This window comes from Ammospiza nelsoni, chromosome 2, assembly GCF_027579445.1.
Source record: "Ammospiza nelsoni isolate bAmmNel1 chromosome 2, bAmmNel1.pri, whole genome shotgun sequence".
Lineage (NCBI taxonomy): Eukaryota > Metazoa > Chordata > Aves > Passeriformes > Passerellidae > Ammospiza > Ammospiza nelsoni.
Window position 1 is genome coordinate 63,278,440 of NC_080634.1, and position 25,278 is coordinate 63,303,717.

Here is a 25,278-nt window from a genome sequence, read left to right on the forward strand (position 1 = left end):
GCGTGACTTGTAAACATATTAATGACAATGCTTCCCTACTGGAAACATTTCTGTGAAATCCAGGATTTGTTCTGCTCTCCTTCCCTTACCTTTATTTCCTTTTTTTTGTAAACAACCAATACATATATATATCTAAAAATACCCATATGTACATAAACTGAAGTAAAAAATCACAGATTCTAGTGCTTACCTAAAATTTGTGTTCACAGTGTTAAATTTCAGGCATCATGCCTGAAATTTCCACTAAGTTCTGATTCCCTGACCACAAGGCAAGGGAACTGTGCCATGCTCTTAGACAATATCAAATTCATCCAAATGGACTGGAGAAGTGTGAGCTTGTTTCAGACTGATTCTTTCTCACGTGTTTGATTCCCAGGTTTCTTTGCTTTCTTGTGCAATACCTACACTCACACTCACACTCTCCATTCTCAAACACAATCAATACTCTGCCACCTTTAAGTAGTCACTCAGCTACCAGAGGTCTCCATAATCCATTATGAGCAAAGGAATGCCAGCTTTGCCACGCAAAGCCAGTAACAAACATTTTAGAGACTGCTACCTATCTTCCTGTCCTGCTCTCTGTACTGGCCCCCACAGCCATCAGGTACATGCTGGGGTCTCAACAGCATACTGGTAAATATGAGGTAGGCAAACGCAGTAGCATTTAGCAATGTGAAAAAGGGATTAAACATGTTAAAATTTCTTTGCTATGTGAGAAAAGTTCTGTTTCAAATCAACAAGTGAAGTTAAAGGCTTTGTATAAAAGAAGTCCTGCAGTTTCGGTTTTGTAAATCCTACATGTAGCAAAAATACCATGAGATTACTTGAAATCCACTCGAACAGAGCAAACTCTTTCAGAACTAACAGGACTTAAAAGTAAATAAAATTTACCAATCATACTTAAATAGTTGGCTTGGTTCTCAAATTTGTCTTTCTTCTACTCATCCAGCTTCTGTAACATTCTACCCTTCTTGAATCTGAAAATGCTTCCAAACTCTGCCATCACAAAGTTCAGCCTTTTCTTAACATATGCAACAGATCATTGAGAGTATTTAGTAAATAATTATTCCCAAAACTGATCCTTCAAAAACTCTACTAATAGCCTCATAGTCCAATGCAGCCTTTTTCAATATTCCCCACATCCTCTTAAACTTACCTGTTTTACAAGTCTGCAGCTAATCCCACTTTTCATTAATACTGGTACAATGGCAGTCCTACTGCAATCCAGAGTTTAAACAGATCATAATTGTTTTCCTTAGAAAAACTGTCATCATCTCAAAACACTAAAATGTTATCTACTGCCTAGCATAATTTACTTTTCATATGCTGAATCTGACACACACTTCACTCTCCTTTTTTTTACTCTACCATTGGCTTTGATTGTAATTTGTAGAAAAACTGTTCAGTGTTTCTGCATATCATTGATAATGAACTAATGAATCTATGAAATAAAGTCCTCAGACATTTTTGAATATAACTTCTAGAAAAGGTGCTGTCTTTTTTCCCCAGTAAAAATAAATAAAAACCCTCTCAGTATTCCCTTGCTATAACTACTAAATGATGCATGATTCCCTTGCAATCATCACTAAATATCATACACAGTTTCTAATAAAAGCAGTGAAATGGATTTACATAATTGAATAAAGAAAAAAACAATAATGGTCTACAGTGTAAGTTAAATTCAAGTGCACAAGCACTTCAATTTTATGTGCACAAGCACTTGAAGGATTATGCTGAAACAAAATATGAATTTAGCCAACATTTTTTATTGCTAAAGAAAGAGCTGTCAGTCAGCACATTTGTTTGCACAGTCTCATTAGAGTACATTGCCTCAATCTCAACAGTCATAGTGAAGAATGTTGAGAGCATAACTGAGCATAACTGTATCTACTTAACAAGCATTCATGCACCCTCATTAATTTTTTTCATCTCACTTTGAAGCATGACATGGCTCATACCAGAACAATAACTTGGTGATAATTGTTTGAGACAACAACTGGACAGGAACAGTGCAGAGGTGAACTTTCCTATAGATTATAGTGTGCCTCAGTGAATTACAATTAGCTTTAAAAGTCATCTGTCCTGTTCAGCAGCTTTCAAGATATTTCATTAGCAACTAAAGAAATCTTAACATATTTTAGGCTGTAATGACCCAGTTGCATTATATTTCTAAGATCGAAATTTCCAGAACACATGACAAATATCACAATATGTGAGCTCACAACTCTATAGCATTTATAAAATTGTCACACGATATAAACTGAAGCTTAGCTTGTCAGTTATCAATTTAAATGCTAATAAAATAACAAGAATAATTTATATAACTCCCAGATCACAAACCACCTTTACAAAACTATGGTTATAAGTTTCCTGTACTCCTCTGCAAGATAAGTGTCATATTTAGGAATATATCAAAACAATTCAGATCGAGTACAAATCACTAAGGAAAACAACTGTATATAGAGCTGTATAATTGTATTCCGCAACAAGCTAAAGGAAAATAGACTATATATCTACCTAATCTATGGTTATTATAAGGTAGTGATACAAAAATAAAAAATAAAAACCAAAAATCCACACCACAAAACCTAAGAAGATTACTTATAAATTATATTTAAACAATTTTTCAGATTTTTAACTCGTTTAATACACTCCTATGTGCTGATAGTGTTCCCTGTCTCTTCTAGAAGAATCACTTCAATGCTGCATTAATTGTAGCTTTTGCTGCCCCAAAACTCAGCCTTTTTTGAAGTCAGAGGATAACATCATCTACATTTATCTGTAGTTTCCCAGGAAATTGCCAAAATCAAAGTGTTCCATTTCAGCAACAGAAAAATCTCCATATCTAGAAAAACATTATTTCTTTAAAATTATTCATAGTAAGAAGCCTGACTTCATAATAAAAATGGGCTTTGTTTGTATTGTTATTATTAAGTGACAGATATCTGTAGAAATTATTCAGTCTTTTTACTAGGATAAAAAGAAAATCTTGGTGATGAAAGAAGAGCTATAAAAATGAAAGCAGATTTTCAACAGAAAGTCTGATTTTAGATGCAGAAAAAAAACTGCATTGAAGATCCATTAGAAACCTACATCCTGACCAAATTCTTCAATTTGAAACTAGTAAATGGGCCTCCAGCAACAGATAGTGATGTCACTTTACATAGAAGGCAATTGTGTAGCGAAAAAATAATTTCAACTAAAAAAAGAAACAGACTTAAATTAAAATTTTCCACTGCCTTAGGAAAAGACCACACAAAATGACAACATGGAGACAGACCACTGCATCTATTCATAACAGAAAGCTGGACAAGCATAATTACAAATGAAAGAACGAAAGAACGAAAGAACGAAAGAAAGAAAGAAAGAAAGAAAGAAAGAAAGAAAGAAAGAAAGAAAGAAAGAAAGAAAGAAAGAAAGAAAAGTGCAAGACTTACTTTTCTGCAGCAAACAAGTCTCAGGAATCAGGAAAGATTTCAGGTACAGTTTAAAACCAGTTGTTAATCAATTAATTTTCTGTAGCACCTACCTCCCAAAGGCAGCACTGAGAACAAATGCACTTATAGTTTCCAGTGTAAGGACACAAGTCTTTGAGCCATTGCCATTTCTTACAGCATACTTTTTAGTCATCATGGTCTTCCCCAAAACTGGGAATGTTCCCATACAAACATGGTGCAGGAACTTTACTTTCAACCTCATATGTTCAAAATAGAAAAAGTTACATCTGTACACATGGATAACATGTCTCAGTGAATTCCAATCACTGACAGTCAATCTCTCTCTCTCTCTAACAGTTGTGTAACTCTCTCCTGTGCGCTACTCACACACCATCCATTACCTGGAACAGCATCCTGGAGTTAACAGAATAAATATCACCCTTTTAAAAGCAATATGATGCTTAGAGATATCAGCAAGAGAACAGCTGGTAAAATCATAAATGCACTTGAAGCAACCAACAACCACATTATTATCATAAAGTTCTCTCCATACAGCAATCAATGCTTATTCATCCTAAATCCCATCCATTCATTCCCCTTATAACAATGTCTGGTGCATCTGCAAATGAAGTCTTTTGGAGCCTCTATACAATACAGATTTTGACACACTTACAACAGATGGGATGCAAACATGATGTTTTGTTTTGGTTTAACTATACCAGTGCAAGTCAAGAATGGAGAGAAAGCTGTTGGAACTATTGGTTGTGTTTCTCCTATGGCGCTTTTTTTTGGGGGGTGGGGGGGAGTGGGGAGGGGAGGGCTAGTGGACAGGTGCTGACAGGTTTGTTTTCCCAAATACTTAAGCATTGTTTGTCTATAGTTCTCACACTTCAAACACTTACTCTGGAAAGAGTAAGTTCAAAAAGCTCTTATACTTCCCACACTTACTCTGGAAAATGGGATTAAGAATACATCAAAGCTAACAGTGCTTTATGGAAGGACCTTATAGAAAAAGAGAAGATAGATGGAATTCTATCTACCCATTTGAGTTATTTTCTCTACCAAGGCTCCACTGGACCTCAAGTGCATCCAAAGACATATATCCACCAAAACTTCAGATGGATAAACTTTTGGAAGGAAAATTCATCCAAAAATCTACAGCAGAAAAAAAAACTCAGCTAAAAATAAATAAATATATATCCAGTATTTCTGCATTCTGGATGGATAAACCTTTCTGTAAAGAAAAAGACCAAAATTTCTTCACATGTAAAAACAAAAACAAGTGTCATGGCAGCATTGATATAGCAGTTTAATTTTACCCAAAATGAAGTACAAGAATGGGAAAATGCCATATAGTCATAGGGAGCATTTTTTTGGTTTCTGCCTTCAGAAATCAAGACTTCTAAACATTATGCAGTCACCATTGAAGGTTCTTTGTCAGCTATGCGCCTGCCCTTCTCTCCTTCTTTTCCCCTACCAGTGGTACAAACACTGAACCCCTCCAGGATAGGAAGTGGTCTGAACTCTGTCCATAGCCAAATACAATGATCTGCCTTCATCATGCAGGATTTAGATGATCATAGTTCAATTCATGAACCTCTGAAGAAAATGTTGGGTTTTTTTTTTCATTTCCTTTTTTACCACACTTTACAAAATTTTGCTTAGTGATTTTAAATTTAGGATAAGAAAAGAAAGAGATACTGTGTCATAACATGTTCATAATGTCATGTTTTATAATTGAGGTGGTGGGTTTAAGAAGAACTGATCTGATCAATATTCAGAATCAGGACAGTAATTCCAACTTTTGTCTTCTTTATCCACTCTAAAAAATTAAGCCCTTGTTCCTCAGAAATCACTCAGCAGTTGAATCCAAAATGCCTTTTACCCAGTCAACCTGAAGGAAAATGTGGCTGTATTTACATTGCTCTATAAGAGGAAGGAGGGAGGTTATACAGCCGTTTCCCACTTCCAAGTAGAGCCTTCAATTTTTCATGACTACTTTAAAACCGTCCATACTAACACCATAGATAACCAGGACTGTATTAGACAATGGAAAAATGCAAAATTCTTATTCCAAAGCTTTCCAGTCCCTTTTAACTGTATTTCTTTCCATGCTGCTTCAAATATTTCAAATAGTAAACCAAATAAATCAAAAAGATTCCATAATGTTTCAAAAGTTAGGTCCCCAAATACTGAGTCTGTACTGTTCCAATGTTCCAAATAACTATTCAGTACCATCTAAAACCAAACAGCTATGTTTCTCTACGCTATCGACTTGCAAAAATATGACACTGAGATTAGAAATACACAAGCTTACACTAGCTCTGTAATGTTGATATTTTTATTGTTGTTGATCAAAAGTACCAACATAATTGATTCATTATTCAGTGATTGGAATATGCACTTGACAGCTACAATTTCCCTTACTATCATCCAGGTTTTCAGCAGCAGACACTGAGACTCTGCACAGTAATTCTACTTCTAAAGCTATCTCACCACAAAAATGATCCAGAGTTGCCTTCTTGCATTTATTTTGTAAGAAAAATGCAACCACATAAGCTACAAATCAAAAAACAATAACAGACCTGTTCAACTTTTAAAATACTCTTTTCTCTGTCCACTTAACTTCAACACATAGATCTAAACTTGACTATACATGGCACTCAGAGACATCATATTAATTCTGTCAATAAATATGCAAAGCTATTGTTGTTTACATTTACATTTAAATACTGTACATATCTAGAAGCATAATTATTTCTAAGCTATGATCTGCATTTTCCCTGAAATTTGGTAGAAAAAAATTCCTTTGATGTATATTAGAGAAATTTACAAAATATCACTTTATGATTTTATCTTGAAACATATCATGATAAAAGCCTTCTTCAAGAAAAACTGAAACTTTGGTATAAGATGACATTTCTTCATTAGAAACTATAAAGGAAGCATTGTTTTAAATCTCTATGGGTATATTTAAAACTGCAAGTTAACTATAATAGAAAACACATTTTAAAAAACTGCTATTGTTTCAGACTGGGGAAAAAAGATCTGTACTTAAAGCTGCATAGCCATTATTTTAGTAAAGACTAAGGTTTAAAATTACCCAGAATTAAGGAAATGAAGATGAACAATAGAAGTTACAGTTATAAGAATGTTTGGTTTGCTCTAGTAAGGGAATGTCCATATCTCACACATCTGTCTCCCCACAAGAATGTCACATTCCACCTCAACTAAACTACAGTCCTTAGCACTGCAGAAACAGATAGTGTATGAACAGGAGTGAGCAGACAACCTGCAGTGTAGATGCACAAAGTGCATTGCTATTGTGCTATGTGCATCTTAGAGATTTACTCTTGAATGTCCAAGAAATAGGAGAAGATATTTTCTCTCTGAAACACAGAGAAAATCGTTGCATGCATGTACAGTTTTCTGAGAAAAGTCTCTGTGAAGGAACTCAACCTGACATTTGAAGCTTAATATTTATGTAGCAATCATGTTACAGGTGAACAAGCTCTCAGTTGCACATGGGAACATTCCACTTGATTAAAATATGTCAGAATAGTTTCTGAGAAAAATCCGAATGAACCAGATTATTTACTTATTGAAAGTAGCATAAATGTATCTTTCAAACTTAAAGCAGCAAGTAACAAAGTAATCCACTTTTAAGTGTAATAAACAAATTGTACCGAACAGCAAATCTCCAGATACAAGGGAGTATTTGCATGATAAACAAGTTACAGAGGTCTATAACTAAAGCCAACGTCAATCAAGGTCACACAAAATCTCCATGTGGCTCAACTTGCCATATTTAATAAATAAATCCAGGCATTATCAACAGCATTAACTTGTTAATAGATGAATACTAACAACACAGTCCACATTCTGCAGAAAATGTTAAAGAATAAAGAACTACTGTGTATAATAAGTCTGTACTGCACCTCCTCAATAAGATAGATAATTAATAGCCTTACATATTCTGCAGTAGGAGTTCATGAACTATCACAAATACTACGCTTTCAGTCATACAATGCACACCAAAAATAGCTTTCTGAGAACAGTCTGAGGACTTCAGACCAAACACTAACAATTAGTTTATGAGATGTTCTTTAAATTCAAGGGGTCACTCATACTTAAAAGTATGCTGAACATTAGCAGAAAAAGATAAGGGAATGCAGACACCTAAACCTTATTTCCCACCTTGACCTCCACACTCATTCCAGTGTGTTAACATTGCTAACAGTAATTTTTTTAAATGTTTTTAAAATTAAATACCAGCTCATACAATTAATGCTGGCTTCAGCTTATAAACCACAGAAATTACTCTTACGTATTTCTATAATAATTTTTGCTAAAACGTCCGATAAACAATTTCAACTTACTTCCTAAATACACCTTTAAAAATGTTAGAAAATTATAGAAAATTAACTAGTGAAAAGAAATTAAGTGTTCCAGAGCACAAGCAAAGGGAGGCCGTTTTGGGGGGAGGGGGGGTATTATTTTCTTTTTCTTGGAGGGGGATGTTTAACAGCCAAGAAACCATAGCCATTTCTGAGTCCTCTATAGGCCAAGGGATCTGACTGACCTCATATATTCAAGCTGGATACAACTGGACTCTATCAAGATATTCTAGAGTAAAAGTTTCTACCTAACACTGTACAGTTTACATCAAACTGTAAGACTACTTTAAGGGTTGCCCAGTATATTAGGAGCAGCTAAAGTAAATGAGGTTTTGGAAGCTTCAATGCACTGTGTGTCAAGCAAAAGATTACACTGTTACAGGGTATTCCCTCTAAGCTCGTGAGTTACACTGCTAAGAATCTGTGCTCATCATACTGAACTCTCATAGTCTCACGCCATAATGAGACTGCAAATAAAGGTAAATGGAGCATACCTTTATTTAGATTATATGCTTTAATATACCCTGTAATAAGCAAATTATTCAAGTCTGTTCAGAAGAGTGCCCATTTAAGCTATTGATTTTGGACAGATCTGACACAGGAAAAATCTAACAAAAAGTACTAAGAAAAACATATAAAATGAGGCAATGATAATTTAGCCAATTTTATGACTTTATACACTGTTGATTAAAGTTTTGATTCTGTTGATATAAGCCTTAAAAGACAGGAACACTAACAAGGCTAAACAAGAGGGAAAGGATCATATAGGAACTCTATCCACAAGTCATTTTATCAGAAACAAATAAAATTGCTCTATTCATAACATACTCATGGAGGTATCTATGGTACAAGAGAATTGCATCACATACCTATAGACACCAGATTATTCAGCTACCAGAGTATTTTCTTTCCTTAGGGATACAAGGACTCTCACATAAAATACTCAGTAAATAAGACATAACTTTGTACTGCAAAAGATTTATTTAATACCATTAACCAATATTTTTCAATAGCAATCTATAAGAAAAGCAAGCCATTAGAACTACCATGATTGACTCCTATCAATACACTTATCAATGTATATCCAAACATATAATAGAGAGGGGATCTGGTTAATTACTGTAAATAACAACATCCATTCTTTCCAGATTATAAAAATAATAAAATGAAACTGGGGAAAGTAATATAGTTTTCTCAGTGCTGCTTCTGATAGTGATGCACCTATCCAACTTTTTGAAAGATACAAGCAGTTTACATCCTTTTTTTTTCCAAATAAATAAGTTTGAGATATTGTGATATACTAAAACCAATAAAACTTCCTTGATTATTTTAAGTCTGCTATACGGCAGTGCCAGAACTAAGATACTGAAACAAAAGCATGTATTTCATTCCCAAAAGAAGCTTAACCTAGCAGTGCCGTCATACATCCACAGGCTGATTTTGTGCATATAGTCCTTACTTCCTACTGTCACTTTCCACAAAGTTACACTAAAAAAACTTTATAATCTATACCACTTAACATGATTTTCTCAGCTACTGCTTATCTTCACTTGTATTCAACAATACAAAGTTACCTGGTAAAAATACTTCCAATAAACTTCATTGTTTTTCATATTTGCATTTATACAGCACTTGCTCCTTGCATAAATTTCCTCATATTTTAAAGTGTATTTTTTGTGATTGCACTTAACAGTTAGAGCCACACAAACTCTGCAAAAAGGTACATGTTATTTATTTGTAGTCAGTGGCATGAGATGTGCAGCAAAATACCATGTAAAGAGTTACATAGTTCTCAACTCTGAAACAGGATATGAGGATTTCTTTTAAATCATAAACATAATCTATTTTAATGCTCAGTTAAGACTTATACAATATTTAGAAAGTGACAAAAAAAGTTCCAGTTTCTGTAGGAAAGTAAACAGGATGCATATCAAATGTGTAAATCACCTTAACCTTTTCCTCAGAAGTGGAGAGTATAACTGAAGACTATATAATAATCTGCAGCACCATTTTCCAACAACACGTAAGTGTTCTAATCTTAGAACAGTTTTTCACAATTTGCACATTAAAAGCTTTTAATCGTTACTATAAAAAATACAAAGAGTGAAGTAAATTTTGTAATTTAGGTGAATCCACATGATTTAGAATCCACAAAAGAATCTTTTCCATTAATTCTCAAGCTAAGTGCTTAGCAATATTTAAATAGACTCAAAGATTTAACATTCAGTGTACTATTCCATATAAATAGCAAAGAAAATGCTACAATTTTCTTCAAATTAAAATATTCTGTTAAAATCTCTCTTTAATATGACAGAGAAATATGAAAAATATGACAGAAACAGGAATCAATGAAGCATTTGGATTCTGGGTTACAAGACAACAAGTATCTATTTCCCTGAAAATAAATCTTGCAGAAAATAACAGACTTCACTTTTCCAAAAAGTGCAAAAAAGTTTTCTAGTTAAAACCACTGCTGTGCATCTTCCAATTACAGAATCACATTTCTATGCATTATTACTGATGTACAACTGACATTACTTCTAACATCTGTATTAGGGTTTTCTCTCCTCTTTCACCAAACCTGTAATAACTATTCAGTAATACAGATCATTTACTGTACTATGAGACACTCTTGTGGTACATTAAGGAATGAAGTGATGAGCCAATCATAAACACAAAGATTCAAACTCAGAAAGCATCCATTACAAGCAAGCTTTAAGAATATTCACCATTTTAGAATATTTTTTTAAAAAGCAAGCTGGAGAGATCTGCAGCATTCATTCTCACTGAAATGCTGTTCTATCTGACACACTATTTGACAGAAGCCAAACAACAGAAATGCTGGAATTGCAAGTGAATTCTTGTCTTTGTTGGCTGGAGAATGCATTAACACTACATCACACTCTAAAAGTGAATGTAACTTCATATGTTACATATGTTACATATCTTTACCTTTATGTTAAAGAGGGTATGTATTTCTGCAACAAAAATAGATATTTGATAATCTAATGTATCTACCTAAGTAGGAATATCAGACAAATATACTGTAAATATAGTTTTAGGCTAATTCTAATTTGCAAGTTTTTAAGCCTCTGTCCAGAAAGCTTCTTATTCCTCTAGCAATTCAGGCAAACAATATTTGTATAATGACAGCTACTTGAAGTCCTGCTCCTCAAAGTCTGTGCAAGAGTTCTACGAAACTGAAGATGATGTAGTCTCTATTACAGAGATTCTGCATAATTAGTCTAGTATGCAGATTTGGTTATTGCACACATCTTTTGCAAAAAAAAAATATAGTTTATCATATGAGAACAATAGTAGTATTTCTATATTATCTCTTCACACATCTTTGCACTAGCCACAATTTTTTAAATGATGGAAAAAGACAAAAAGGGAAAAATGAATCTATTTTGCACCAGCTGGAGTCCTTTTCGTATTGTTTAGTTAGCATCTCTAAATGCTGTGCAATAGGATTTTATCTCTCTCTTCCTGTTACATTCATGTATGCATAACAGTTGACTACCTAGTCACTAGACCTTACAGATATTGAGGAATTAGTCTAATTTTAGATGCATAAAAATTAGTTAATAGTTCTACTAGTAACAACATACTCATTTTATTTGACCTAAATAACATTATATATAAATGTAGTTCCTGCAGCAGAATTATAATTTTATTAAATCTGTATGACTTCCCTCCCCCTCAAAAGGTGGAATACAAACATTACCCTGAGTAAACAGAAAACTTCAGCTGGTGATCAAAGAATAAGCCTTAGCTTCAGAGCCTGGAATGGCTTAAGTACCAAGAGCTGTACTGACAATTCAAAACAAACAAGACTCCTACAAATTAACAATCTGTGTTATTATTTTTAAAAAAGTTAAGCATAATGCAATTTACATTTCATCCTAAAGGCAAGCATGAGTTCTAACAAAATGAATTTTCTTGACAAGTCAGAAGCACATTAGCTCCTTCACACAAGGAATGCTTTGTCCTTAATTTCTCCTATTCTTTTCATACTGACTTATTTTTGCCACTGTAGTTTCAGGAGGGCTTTAATATAGTTCCAAATATGCTTCCTACTTTGAGTTTCAGTCTATACTCCCAGGTTCTCAGCAACAGAAACCTGGAGATCAGAACTGTCTATTTCTAGTGCATATGAGCATCCTGTTCTCAAAAACCCTATTTTTGTTGAAGTGGTTGAGATTCTTTTTGTTTATTATAAAGCATGCATCTGCACAGCTCAGCTTATGTCACCATTTGTTCCCACTTCATCACTACCTCTTCCTTATTCTGCTGAATAAGGAACAATCCCAGGTACATTCTGAGAGTCAACTGCTAGCAGCAAATGGATTTTATCTTCCCCTTTTTAAAGTTTGAACAAGTCCATTTATCACTACTGCTTCTCTTCTATAGAGCATTAAAAGAGCAGTTCACAGAACAGTAGTTCACACTGCTAGATTAGTACTGAAAATAAACTTTCTCTTTTGGCTTTTTGAAGTTAAGGTGATCTAACCTGCTTTGGTTTTAGCTACATCTATCCATGTTTGTTTCTTTTCACAGCAACATTACAGATGCCAAGATTTTTGCTGTAATGTGCAACCATTCCTTGAATCCAAGTTTCTCTTCCAGCATTCCAGCCACAGCCACCTTTCATGCTGTCAGCTTTGGTAGCAGCTGTTATTCAAACAATCTTGCTGAACACCGATTTGATTCTTTCATCCTCCCACTGTTTCCAACAGATGACCCAGTATCTCTCAAGACCTTACACTGATACGCCAGCAACGAAAACCATAATTCTGTTTCATATATATCAAGTCCATTGCAGCCAAATTTTAAGTGCCCCAAGACACTACACCATGCAGTCTAGGAACGGCAAAGATAAGCAGTCACCCTAAAGCAGGCTCCTCCTAGCTTCTTATCCTTGCCAGCAATACATATGCATTTACAATTTTAGAAAAAGCCATTTCTATATCAAAGGACAAGTCAGATTGCACAGCAGGAAACATTTAGTCTTTACAACTGTTAAGCTGAGTAATGCAGCAGATGAAATTTCTAAGTTTCATTACTCAGTAACTGATGTTAGAGGTGAGTAAGGTTGAAGAACTATATCGTGAGTTAAAAAAGTAGAGTTCCACTAACTTGTAAGAATAGGAAGAGTGGAGCAGCAAAGCCATAAAACAGAAATATGAAGATCTTAAAATCGACAGGATATGTCGTCCATGCCCTCATTCTCTTAAATTTAAATGACACTGAATGCAACAAACTCATCCAGAAGAAGAATGTATCTGAAAACACAACTATTTCACTGTAAATATTCAACTATTGTGCCAGCCAACAACTACAACAGTGCAAACACATCCTGCCCTATTACAAAAGTTTTCAGAATGTGGAACTAGACTATATCCTATGTAAAAGAATGTTTTGTTAAAGCTCTGATTTAACCCAAAAAAAATCCAATTATTTCAGATCAAATAAATTCTCTCAATTCTTACATAACCTTCAGAACCTGATTGCTTTTAATGGGGGGGTACATCATGTACAGAACATTTACAAAAGTGCTTCATGGTGATGTTTATTTCATAAAAAATACTGAAAGAGCCCTGTTAAAATATCTGTCAGCAAACTATCAGGGCAAGATAGAGACTAGAAAAATCTATTTAGAATGAGAAAATTGTATGAGAAATTTATGATGTTGAGATCATGCAGAGAACAGCAGCCCACAATGGAAGCCTCTTTCGCAAAAGTTCATAGGAAGTACTCAACTTACTGGTTTTTTAATTAAGAAAATAAATTATGCATTCGATAGGGCCAGGCCATATTTATACGAAGTTAGTAGATAATGAAGAGTATGTAATCCTAGTGGGTAAGAAAAGAAAATGTCTACAGCCATACATATGAATAGCCTAAAATATTGTTCCAGCTGAACCTGATCAAATGCAAACAGAATCAAAGACTGCCAAATACAATACTGCTCAAGTCTGCACGGCATGCCAGTACCCAAGTACTGTCTAACAGCTGCCTAATTGGACATCACTGCTCCATTAATGCATAATCTCCTTGATTTTTTGTTTTTCAAAATGAATTGTCCTTGAAATGAATTTCTTCTGAAACAAGGCATTCACTGAAAAACTAAATGATAGATTTTCTAAAGGACAAAAAACTAGTGCTCATGGAAATTTAAATGCTAATAATTTTCATCAACAGTGACTTTGAAGGTTTGCCAAATAAGGTTTGTTAAACTTTTCCTGCATGTAAATTATTTTTCTCAGTTCACAATGAAAAAAGGCTGCAATAAAAGCAGCAGTGTAATGAAGATTTTATTACAGGCAAATAGTGTTACCTTTAGTCAGACGTAAATGCTTGCAACATTAGATTGGAAATTCATCAAAAGCATTTAGTGCATAAACATGTGGCAAAGCCAAATAGGAGGTAAAAACCCATGAAAATAGGTTTGTAGCAGGCATAGAGTTTTATACCTCCTGTGTGATACAAATATTAGCAAATTAATTCATGCAGAATCCTCGCCAGTATAGTGACAATTATATTGAACTTCTTCAAGTGAGTATTTTCTATTAAATAAACAAAATTATTAGACTGAGCAGGGCACTGGGATGACTTTCCATAAATTCCATTTTAGGATCCAAATTCATTTCTCTATTCTGTTGGTATTTATAGTTTTGGCTTTATGAAATTGAGTAGACCTTTTTTGATTTCTGGATACATGAAAATAATATCTACCTCCTCTAAAATCTTACTTGTTCACACTATGGAAACATTTTCTAGTAGAAGTCAATAAAGGAATGCTTTTATTGCTTCTAAAACATGAAGACTTCAAAGGCTTTCCCTACCACAGTGTTGGGAAAGGGGAGTGTAGTGCTTTTGTTACCCTGAATATACTGTCATATTTTCATCAAACATAAAGTGACTGCAGAATCATATCGTATTTTGTGTGGAAATCAACTATTAAAAAAAAAGAATAAATTGTTTGAAAGCAAAAGCTAAAGGTGAACTAAAGGAACTACTCTGTCCAGGCACTTCACTGAGCAGAAAAGGCTAGCACTCAATTCAATCTGGTTTGAAGCTGACAGCAAATAATAGTCTGTGGGTAGAAGGTAAGAAACACTCATTTAATAACAGCACATACTACTACTCTGTCAAAAAGAAAAAGGTAAAATAAATTAAAATTAAGGTATGGTTAATACTGTGCTTAGGTAGATGCTTACAAATGCTGTAACAAGCTTTTCAATAATATATTTTCACTATCTGACAAAGTAGTTCCTAACTGCAAATACAAATCAAAGTACCTTATCTAATAAAAGGTTGTTCTAATCCTATTTACAATATATGCAGACACACCCTTTCCTACAGTCCTAGTAGAAGAATGATCTGATGTTACTCATGATTCTGACATAGATTAGAACACTGATGACACAGTCATTCAAAAATTCATTAATTCAAGGGAGAATTCATCCTAAGAAATTGTCAAAGAAGGAGAATAAATTGGACAACATGTCACAATTTTAGCTTCAAAAAAATCAATCTACAAAAAAAAAAGTTATTGTTAAGCTATTTAACCGCTGCTATGCTAAAGGTTTTTTTCAGGTTTTCTATTTTCTGTTTGCCACACATTCACAGAATTATCTGGATATCAAAGTCAGGTTTTAAGAGTTATTCATATTCCACTTCTTTAAATGCATTTAATAGTCTGAACAACTGAATGTTTCTCCTATCCATGACAAGACAACAGAAAAAATAAATTAAGTTGGATTACTTTTCCCTCCATTGGCTCTGTTTCACCATGACAGTAATCAGTAACAAGCTTTTGTATTTTATCAGAGAGCAGGTGGGTGGGTATCTGCCAGCCAGCCAAGCTCAGTGCACCACAGAAGTACATTTACTCACTGATTCTTATGCATCAGTCTCCACATAACAAATACAATTTGCTACAAATATTTTAAAAGGACAAGAGCAGATATCTCTATTTGCTAAGAATATAAACAACTAATATAGTTTATTTATATTATATTACTAATTTATAACCAAGCAACACTAAATATACCATTCAGTGTCTCCATGTGAAGATGACACACTTGAGTTGCAAGATACTACTGACATTTCAATGCGTTAGTTGCTGTTCCTTGCAAATGCTTGTAACTTACTCCTGCCTTCTTCAGAAATAACCTGGTTTTCCTTATTTCATTTTATATGCACAAATCTTTTTGAATAATTGTGCTTTCAGGATAGTTAGTATAATACTGAAAGGCAGCCAAACAAATGCACAGCAGGCTTTAATTACTTCTACTTGTACAGTTACATTAAAAGGCAACTCAGGTTACTCAGTGCTGTATTATAGCAGAAGTTGCTAAACTATATTGTTGGCAGTCTTACAGGTTTGTAATAATAAGATTCTACAAGAAGTACAGTTTGGAACTATCTCTGATAAATCCTCTGGAAGAGGAGGAAAATACAAGGTTATTGGGCTCCACCTAATCTTTCAGATGGATGAGAGCATGTTCTCTTGCTTATGCAAGGTAGGCTGTGGTGTGTTAAACATGGCACTAAACTGATTTATATTGCTAAATTGATCTTCTTGGTAGCATTTACTCTCTTTTCTGATTTAAAAAAATTGAGACTTAATTGGCACTATAGCACCTTAGGTCTTGATTTTTCTTACAGAGTATACGGGGAAAAAAAATTATAACTATATTGACCTTTTCAAGTCAAGTGCCAACAGAGATAGTACTCCCACAGAAGTGCTTTACTTCTGAATAATCAAACCTGGCAGGAGCTCTGGTGTGATGGGATCAGACACTGCCATTTCCAATAAGATTAGGATGAAAATCTGTCCCAGTTGATAAAAAAAAAATAAGAGAGATCATGCAATCTTTCTCTCTTGAGTTTCCAAGATTAATTCCCTTTGATATCCACAAAAGAAAGAAGAGAACATTTCTAATTTTTTCATGCCATCTCCCATTAGCTGCAGTTATCTGCATATTGCTAAAAATAATGAAGAATTTACAAGTGATTTCTTGTATGTTTGATGTGCAATTTCTAATCTTCATTTGGACTTTACCACTTTAAACATAAGAGTCTTTGGATCAAGCCAAATCAACATATTGGTAGGATATTTATAAATACAATCCATTAATTATAAAGCCCATATTTCATGAAACTACTAGCTTTCTTATATTTTGCATACATGAGGTTTCCAGCTTGTCATTTTGGACTGAAATGCTTCAAGATTTCTTTTTTGGTTAGAGGTCGCCTTCTTGTGTACTCTACATAACCTCCTATGTCTTGGAACCACCCTGGCAAACCACTTCAACGGCCCAAAGGATTCCTGTAAGGAATTTGCAGCTGGTTCTCTCGTTATCCTGAACACATATCTCACATTATGCCTAACTACTACAGTCTCACTACCTTAATTACACTTACTCACTGACTTCAGCAACTTACTGCTATAATCTTCTCCACACCAGAACTCTTCAAAGTAAATACATAGTGTTTGCATATTAAAATTTACCTTATTGTAAAGGTAAGTATTCTAAGTCTTAAACATAGCAGTTTGAAGCCACTCCAAGCAACATGGCAGTCCTATCAATGATTTAAAACAAGAACTGCAATAAGACAGCTTCATAGAAAAGACATTATGCCAGCCTTACCACTTCTTATAATCCATTCTCCTCACTCAGCAAAAGAAAGTTCCCTCTTACAAATGTAACCCTTCCTATTTCTTTTGGACCATTTTCCCCTGAATTTTTCTAATTTTCTTTGAACTTACTGAACTTTTGAAGTTGTCTCCAAGTGGTACCACCAATTCCTTAGCTAGCTTAATCTACAAAAAATTAAATACACATTTCAAAATTAGCTGAAGGCTAATTAGGCTAATTAGCAAAGGCTTCCTTTGCAAGAAATTCAAGATTCATAATGAATATATGAAAAACATCCTATTTATATTTATCTAGATACATTTAATGAGTTTTCCCATTATCTTCATACTTTTACATTTTTAATGCTAACTTTTTTCTTGCAATACTATCTTGAATTTCCCTATCAAGACACATGCAGTTTTTTACCACACAACTTTAGCTGCTGGAAATTCTTCTGTATTACAACACAAAGTTTACTCAAATCCTGTATATAGTTAAATCTCCCACTTTATTATCACAAAATATTCATCTTCTCTAATCTTAACATTTTCTCATCATATACATGATGTGATCCAAGAGCTAATATTACAATAAATTATTATAGAAGGAATTTCCATTCCCAAGGCTTTGCACAGGAGATTTCTTTTACCCCACAAGATTTCCATGATTCTAGAGCACATGCTATCTTTTATGCAAAATGTCACTCCCCTGCCTGTATATCTAGTAATTCCAGCAAAGTTAGTAGCATGTTAGCTTTACAGACCAGTGATTATTCTTCCATCAGGCTTCCAGTGTATTACAAAGCAGCTGACATTCAATAATGAGCATTTGTGTTTGTTCATCTTATCTCTTAGGATTAAATAACATAAAAGCACATATAACTCCAGCTCTGCTATTCAATATTTCACATATCAATTGACTTTAAGTCACACATTTAATTAAACGTCCAAAAATCATAGTAAGAGATTCCTTTAAAATCATTGTTGCCAGAAAGGGTTTACACAGAATTTCTTCATTGGTCTGAGATCATGAGGATAACCCTGGCGGCTAATTCTTAGTCTCTTGATTTTTCATTTCTTTCTCTTTCATGTCTCTTCCAACCACTCTTCATACTAATCCTTCTTTTTCCCATTAAAATGTATCACATAACCAAAGACCACCCATGCAAACCATTTTCATTCATCACCTTATTTTCAGAACTTGTCAATTATTTTTCTTTCCTCCCACCCAGAGAACAGTCATGGAACTGTCAGAGGTACACAAAACCAACTCTACTCAGGTAACCGACTCACAACCAAAACCAATGACCAAAACAAGCCCACAACAAGGGTAACCACAATGATAATCCAGTGACATTTCACAGGTGACAGATTCAGGGATATCACCACAACAAGCACAGGAACAATGACCTCAAGTACACACTCAAGCACAGACACACATGGAGCCCTCTCACTCAGGCTTTTATGACAAAGGAGTTGGTTTGCCATTATGCCCTTGACTAAATTCTAAATCAATGAAAAAAAAAAATTGCATTTCACCTTCAGTAAGTTGCTACGAGAATACCATCAACAACTGGTGCTTTGATACTTCTCAGTGTATCAAACAACATAACAATATTCCTTCAATAACAATAAAACCTTCTCAAGGTTTTATTGTTATAAAACATGTTGCTTTCACAGAATTATTTAACTTTTGAAAAGTGACAAAACCAGCTTTATAAAGCAGAAAGAAAATACCCTATATCATCCATAGTCTGTATGGACTTTCCACAACCACCATCAGCAAGCAGCACAGTGAAAACTTTTCCTCCAGTAAAGTACCAAGACTGCTGCCAGCAACAAGTCAAAGAAGTGGTTATTTCCCTCTACTCCCCTTCTCAGGGAGACACTTCCCCAATCTCAGAGAGAAGTACCTAGAGTAATTTGTATGGGTTTCTCCACTTGAAAAAAAGTATAGGAAAGTATATATACTTTGGAATATATATAAAGTATATATACTTTGGAATGAGTAGAGCAGAAAATCATCAATATGAGTTGAGGGCTGGAGCATAAAGATGCAGACAGAAAAGTTGAAAAAGTCATCAGTCTTGAGAAGGATACTAAAGAACAAGGGAAAACTTACTGATGACAAAAAAAAAATAACCTGACAGAAGGCTGGAAATAAGAGGGAACCAGAATTCTTGGAGGTGCACAACAGCAAGAGGAAATAGGCACAAGTTTCAACAAAAGATATCCCAAAAGAGAGTATGAAAAAAAATTCACCACAATGACAAACATGGGAACAGGCTATCCATCCCTACATCTCCATCTTGAGAAATACCTCAAACTCAGTTGGAGAAAGTCCTGAACAAGATAAACTAGACTGGTCCCTTTACAAAAAGTCGTTAGACTTTCAGATGACCTTCAGGGGTTTCTTCTGTGGTTCATGTCTCCAAAATATCCCTGGATATACTCAACAGAGATTCCCTACAGTCTGAAGCTAGGCCCTCTTTTACTTTATTCTTGCAACAGTATTTCTTTCATAGCTCCATAACATCTTCAGTTTTTCAATTACTTCAATGTCCCTTCAGAATCAACATATTTTATAACTCCTGTACAAACATCTGCTGAATCTTCATATCTATTCTATACTGTTCTGTATTCTTTTTTCTAGTGAAAATTCTTCAGTGGATTATTTACATAGACATAAGACTTCCTTTTCCAGCTGACATACTTTTGGCATATTAGCTGGCAAAATGCACCAACTGAATATTTGAGTACCTCAATTTGATTTTACTTAATGATAATAAAGTCCACTTGAAGCATCATTGAACATTCTGATCCCCACTTCCTCTACCAGATACCTCTTCTTATGCAAAGATTTTAATGAAAAGAGTGCATAAGCAGACCCTTCAGCAGAGTGGAAACTAGCTCATTCTTTGCATGCCATCATTTGGCTACAGAATCGTTTTCAATTTCTCTTTTTTCTGGTTTTAGACACAAAGCTTTAGAAATAGTTAAGGACTGTTTCCAATTTGAGAGTAGTGAATAGCTTGCTGATTCTACTTTAAAGACCCTGTTGTTAAATCTCCTCAAGATTGTGAAAAAAATTGTATGTCTCTAATTTCTTTGGTAAATTTTGTTATAATCAGTAAATTAAGTATAAGTTGCAAAGAAGTATGCCCTCTCTCCGTGGTCACGAGAACAAAAGCAGTTGCTTTTCTGTCCTCTGTCCTGGAATTCATGCTGTCAACAAGGGACCTTGAGATCTGGTCCTGCCTACTAACACACTTAAGCTTTCACTTAAAGTGCTGTAAACCACTCACTTGAACAAAGATTTAGTTCCATGTTGCCCTTTAAACACCTACTTGCTCTTCTAAATAAAACCTTTAGTGTCTTCACTTCCTTTGAAAAATTAAGACGATGGCACACTTATATCACCCATGTGGGATGAGAGAGATTTCAAAACTTAAAATTATTAAGCAGTAAGCCTCACTTGTAAAAAAGAAGTAAATTTGTCACTGGGGACTACAGCCTTTAAATTACTGCACACACACGTTTGATATAAAAGTGTACTTCACTGACTTTCCAACTGCAGATCCAGTAACTCTCTTCTATTGGGTTTTGTCAAAACAATGTATTCAGTCCATTCTGTTAAATATTGAGGGATGTTAATCTTGTTAACTCTAATGTTCTTGCTGTCTGTGGAGACTCACAATCCTCTTCTGAGGCATTAAAATGTTTGGCCTGAACATCATCTTGTCTCCCAAATTTTACTGTTTAATTACACATAGGAAATTATTTCCTCCAGTGGCTTTTAAAACTTCCAACCTATTAATTCAGGGAATATTCTTGGGAATTCTTCTAACATTCTAAAGGCACCATAATTACCTTCTAGGCTTATTTTAATAGATTCAAGCAAATATGTCTATGGTGAGGTTTTCTTGCCTTTTTATCTTTGTGCAACATTCTTAATATTATTAGGTATCCGCAGCAACAAGCTATAATACTTAAATCAGAAACACTGCTAAGGCATAAAAATCATGCTTTCACAAGAGTGGAATAAAGTTCTTGGTTATGGTAAAAAAAATATTGGATTATACACACTAAAGCATACCCCTAAAAAAGGAAAAATTTGAGACCACCATGTCATTTAATTAATAAAAATATCAAAACAGAATTTTTAAAACAAAGTAAAAATACAATAGTCCCTGTTTAATTTGCAAAGAAATCACAAGCCTTCGACTGCTCTAAAATACGACATCTCTGATACCAAAGAAAGAGGTAGAAAAAAATGTGTCAGGAAGTAACAGGCATTTTATATATGAGACAGAATAACCTAAACTACTACTAAAACAACTTACTGCCACAGAAAGGAGAAAAGTTTTAAAGTCAGGAATACTTTCAAATATTCTGTTACTTTACAATGCCTTAAAAGCTAAAGAAGGTAGGCAAATATCAAAGGAGATCTATGCTCCAACAGGTTTATCAGGAAGTAAAAAATAATCACTGAAAGACTATCATCCATCACGGATCCAACACACATCAATTATCATATCCATTCTGAGGATAAACACATCACTTTCTGGGCTCCAGATTAGATTTCAGTAATTGATGAAGGTATTCTGATAAGATATTATAGGTTTTTTTAATGTGATAAATAAAATCTGTATTACCCAGAAGAACTTCTTGGTTTTTTTTTCTGTAAGTTTCCTACAGGTCACACAATTATTGTCATGCTTACATAAAATAGTTCAATATTACTGCTTTAAGCAGTCTAGGATTTTCAGACATTTTTCTTCATACATCCCACTTAGAAATAAGAACATTAATATTATACTCCGAAGGTTTTTTCATATATTTATTTAAGTCCTAAGAATGTTAAAGGTATCTCCAAAAGCTGAAAATTAAATCCATCAGCTACTTACCCCTTTTTTGACAACAAAATGTAAGTTCCAATTTGCAAAGCATGTCAGCATTCTCATACTTGTCTTCTTCTGCCTTAACCCAAAAACAGGATTCTGTCATCTCCTGAGGTCTGATCTACAAGCCAGAGACAAAATAAAATTTTATTCATTATTTTGATAATATGCAGAAACTGTGCTCTGTAAAGTCTAAAGCACATTGAACATTTAAGAGCTCTGTAAAACATGTTAATTTTTAGTACACAATTCATCTTCAGAGCTGTTAATATATTTCTAATTAAAAATAATAATATTTAAAATAAGTGAGTTTGGAAAAAAAACTATTCCAACATGCAGACAACACACCCTGTTATCCAAGATCTACAAGGAGCAAATTAGCTTTGGTCTAGAGTTAAAACTTGGGCAAACTTCAAATAATCTCTGAAGACAATTGGTTTAGCCAGATACAAAGTACCTTACTTTTCAGAATTTAGCTTTGATTACTTCATTAATTGTGAAAATCTCTTTACTGACTTATTTTTGGTCTAAATAATTATAGTTTCCAAACTCAGTAGCAGACTGGTATACTTAATCTTGTCACAATGGAGGAGGAGAAAAAAACAAAACCAAAACCAACCAAACTCCAAATTCAGTCTGTATTTTGTCAGTCATTAAATTTATGGAAGTACATTGAAGTACTACAGACAAATGGAGAGACCTGCACTCCCTGTTTCCAGCCCAGGCTAGATAGATTCAAGACACTTGTTTGGAAACTGTATAGCTATCAGTATAGTTCAGTGACTGATCCAACATAAGGAGTCTGCTGAAAAACAAGGCGTAATAGGAAGCATAAGAAGCATCCTGCTATCAAGGTTGTTTTATTTTAGACCAGAACTGACTTTTCCAGGCATCTCATAAAGTCAACAGATACTTGCCCAGATGATTCATGGGTTAATGAAACACAGTTTTCAAAAAACAATGAAAAGCCAAAGACAGAAACTATTCATATCTTACATAATTTTAACTAATGTATAAATTGCTTGCCTAGTCTTACTTCTGACAATCTATTTTCCCAAAGTTCAATGTCAGATTTTACATCAAGTATTTGTCATTAATCAACACTACCTTAGACCAGTTGAGTCTTTTCATGGTAACCTCAGGTTTGAATTCTTTTTTAGGCTTCATTCCAAATGGCAAAGCACATGAAGGCGGGGACCACTGTATTCCAGGCAGGCCTGGCAGAGGTGGTGGTGGAGGAGCACCAGCAAAACCCAGAGGAGCTCCCAAGCTATTCAGAAGTGGTGGAGGAGGCGGGGGAGGCGGTGGTGGTGGAATTGCTCCATTAGAAGGCAGCGGTGGTGGAGGAGGAGGGGGTGGAAATTGATGTGGTCCTGCACCTTTCCGTGGAACAACAGATGCATCTCCATGAGTTGATGGCAGAAAACCAGGTGGCAGAGCGCCATACTGATAAGGAAAATAGTCTTATTCAGTTTCACTGTTTTGTCAACAAAATGCTCCAACAATCATAGTTTATAGATTAAATACAGAAAGCCAGTTGAAAGTCAAGGCCATTTGTCTTGTATAGAACAGTCAAACAGGAATGATAACATTCTTAATCAAAATCATGAAATCAAAAGCCCAATGTGCTTTTGATTTCATGATTGGATGTGTCAATATTTTGAAGCGGACATTCAGACCTGGGGGGTGCACACCAAAAATGACAAACTGAAATGGTGTTTCCCACTTTTTACATTTCACTGACCATGAGCTAAAAAGGCTATGATAGATATCCTGAGACCTTACCTAGATTACCATGGTTTAGCTCAAATTTTAAAAAAAGTAACATCCTAGTGTTTGTTGTTTTCATCCTACAGATGACAGAGAAACATTCCAAGTACATAACAGTAAAATCTGAAGAGATAAATAATTCTATTGAAAAACAGGTACCTTCCAATTTAGGAGCATTCTAATTCTACAGAACTGAAAACATGAAGCAATAATGAAAAAATATCCATCCAAAAATTAGTGTTCCTTACACACTAGCTTCTTATTCCATATAGAAATGACATCTATAATGTATCAAAATAGGATTAGAACTTCAGCAAGTCTAATAAAATTACTACTACTATTTGAAAAACTCTATCATAGGCCTGTAAACATAAATGAGAAAGTATCTGACAAAATAACAAAAGAATAAATAAGAAATATTTATCTATTGGTGATAGCACTAATTACCTCCTCAACTAACTATGAGCTGAAAATTATTATTTTAGAAAATTAAAGGAAATACAATATGCAAAAGATTTTAAATTTCTAAAAGGAAATAGCTGAATATCAATGAATACAAATAAATGCTAGCACAACAGCATGATAATGTTTTGAATTTCTGAGCATAAGCATTGTTTACACTGACAAATAGACACCGAACAGTTGGGCTCCAGAAATGAAAGAAATACATCAACATATACCAGTTGCAAGAGAGTAAAGGAATGAGACCAGAGAAAAAAATCGTATTAGAGGTAGAAATCAACATGCTAAGTAGCAATTGATGTCATACAGAAGCCAAAGATTAAAAGTACTAAGTTGCAGTAATCAATTACCTGACATTTACAAAACTTTTCATGTATCCCATTAACAGCAGTGGGATAATTCATGGTATGATAATTAGTGAGCAGAATCATATGTTATGCTCTGTCTGCATATAAAAATATTTATATTTCATGCAGTGAATAACAGAAAAAGTAAAAAAGGGAGGAAACCAATTTCACTTATAAAAAGTATTTAAGTATGACTTCAAGATGAACACAGAAAAGTACTTTCTTAATGAATGATGTGCCACTCTTACTATATTTGGTTTTCTAGACTGCAGCAATTTCTTGCTTTTGTTAAATGTTTGACTTTGACATTAACAA

At 34.2% G+C, this 25,278-nt stretch overlaps 1 protein-coding gene across 3 annotated transcripts in view; it reads right to left on the bottom strand.

Moving 5' to 3' along the window:
- The window catches only part of DIAPH3 (diaphanous related formin 3), a 203,317-nt gene that overhangs the window by 128,643 nt on the left and 49,396 nt on the right, over positions 1–25,278 (bottom strand). For all 3 annotated transcript variants that reach the window (XM_059466391.1, XM_059466390.1, XM_059466392.1), the window contains 2 exons: positions 23,492–23,830; positions 22,391–22,505 (listed from right to left, as the gene is read on the bottom strand). In XM_059466391.1, coding sequence (XP_059322374.1) covers positions 22,391–22,505; positions 23,492–23,830 — 454 coding nt within the window. The remainder of the gene's footprint in view (positions 1–22,390; positions 22,506–23,491; positions 23,831–25,278) is intronic.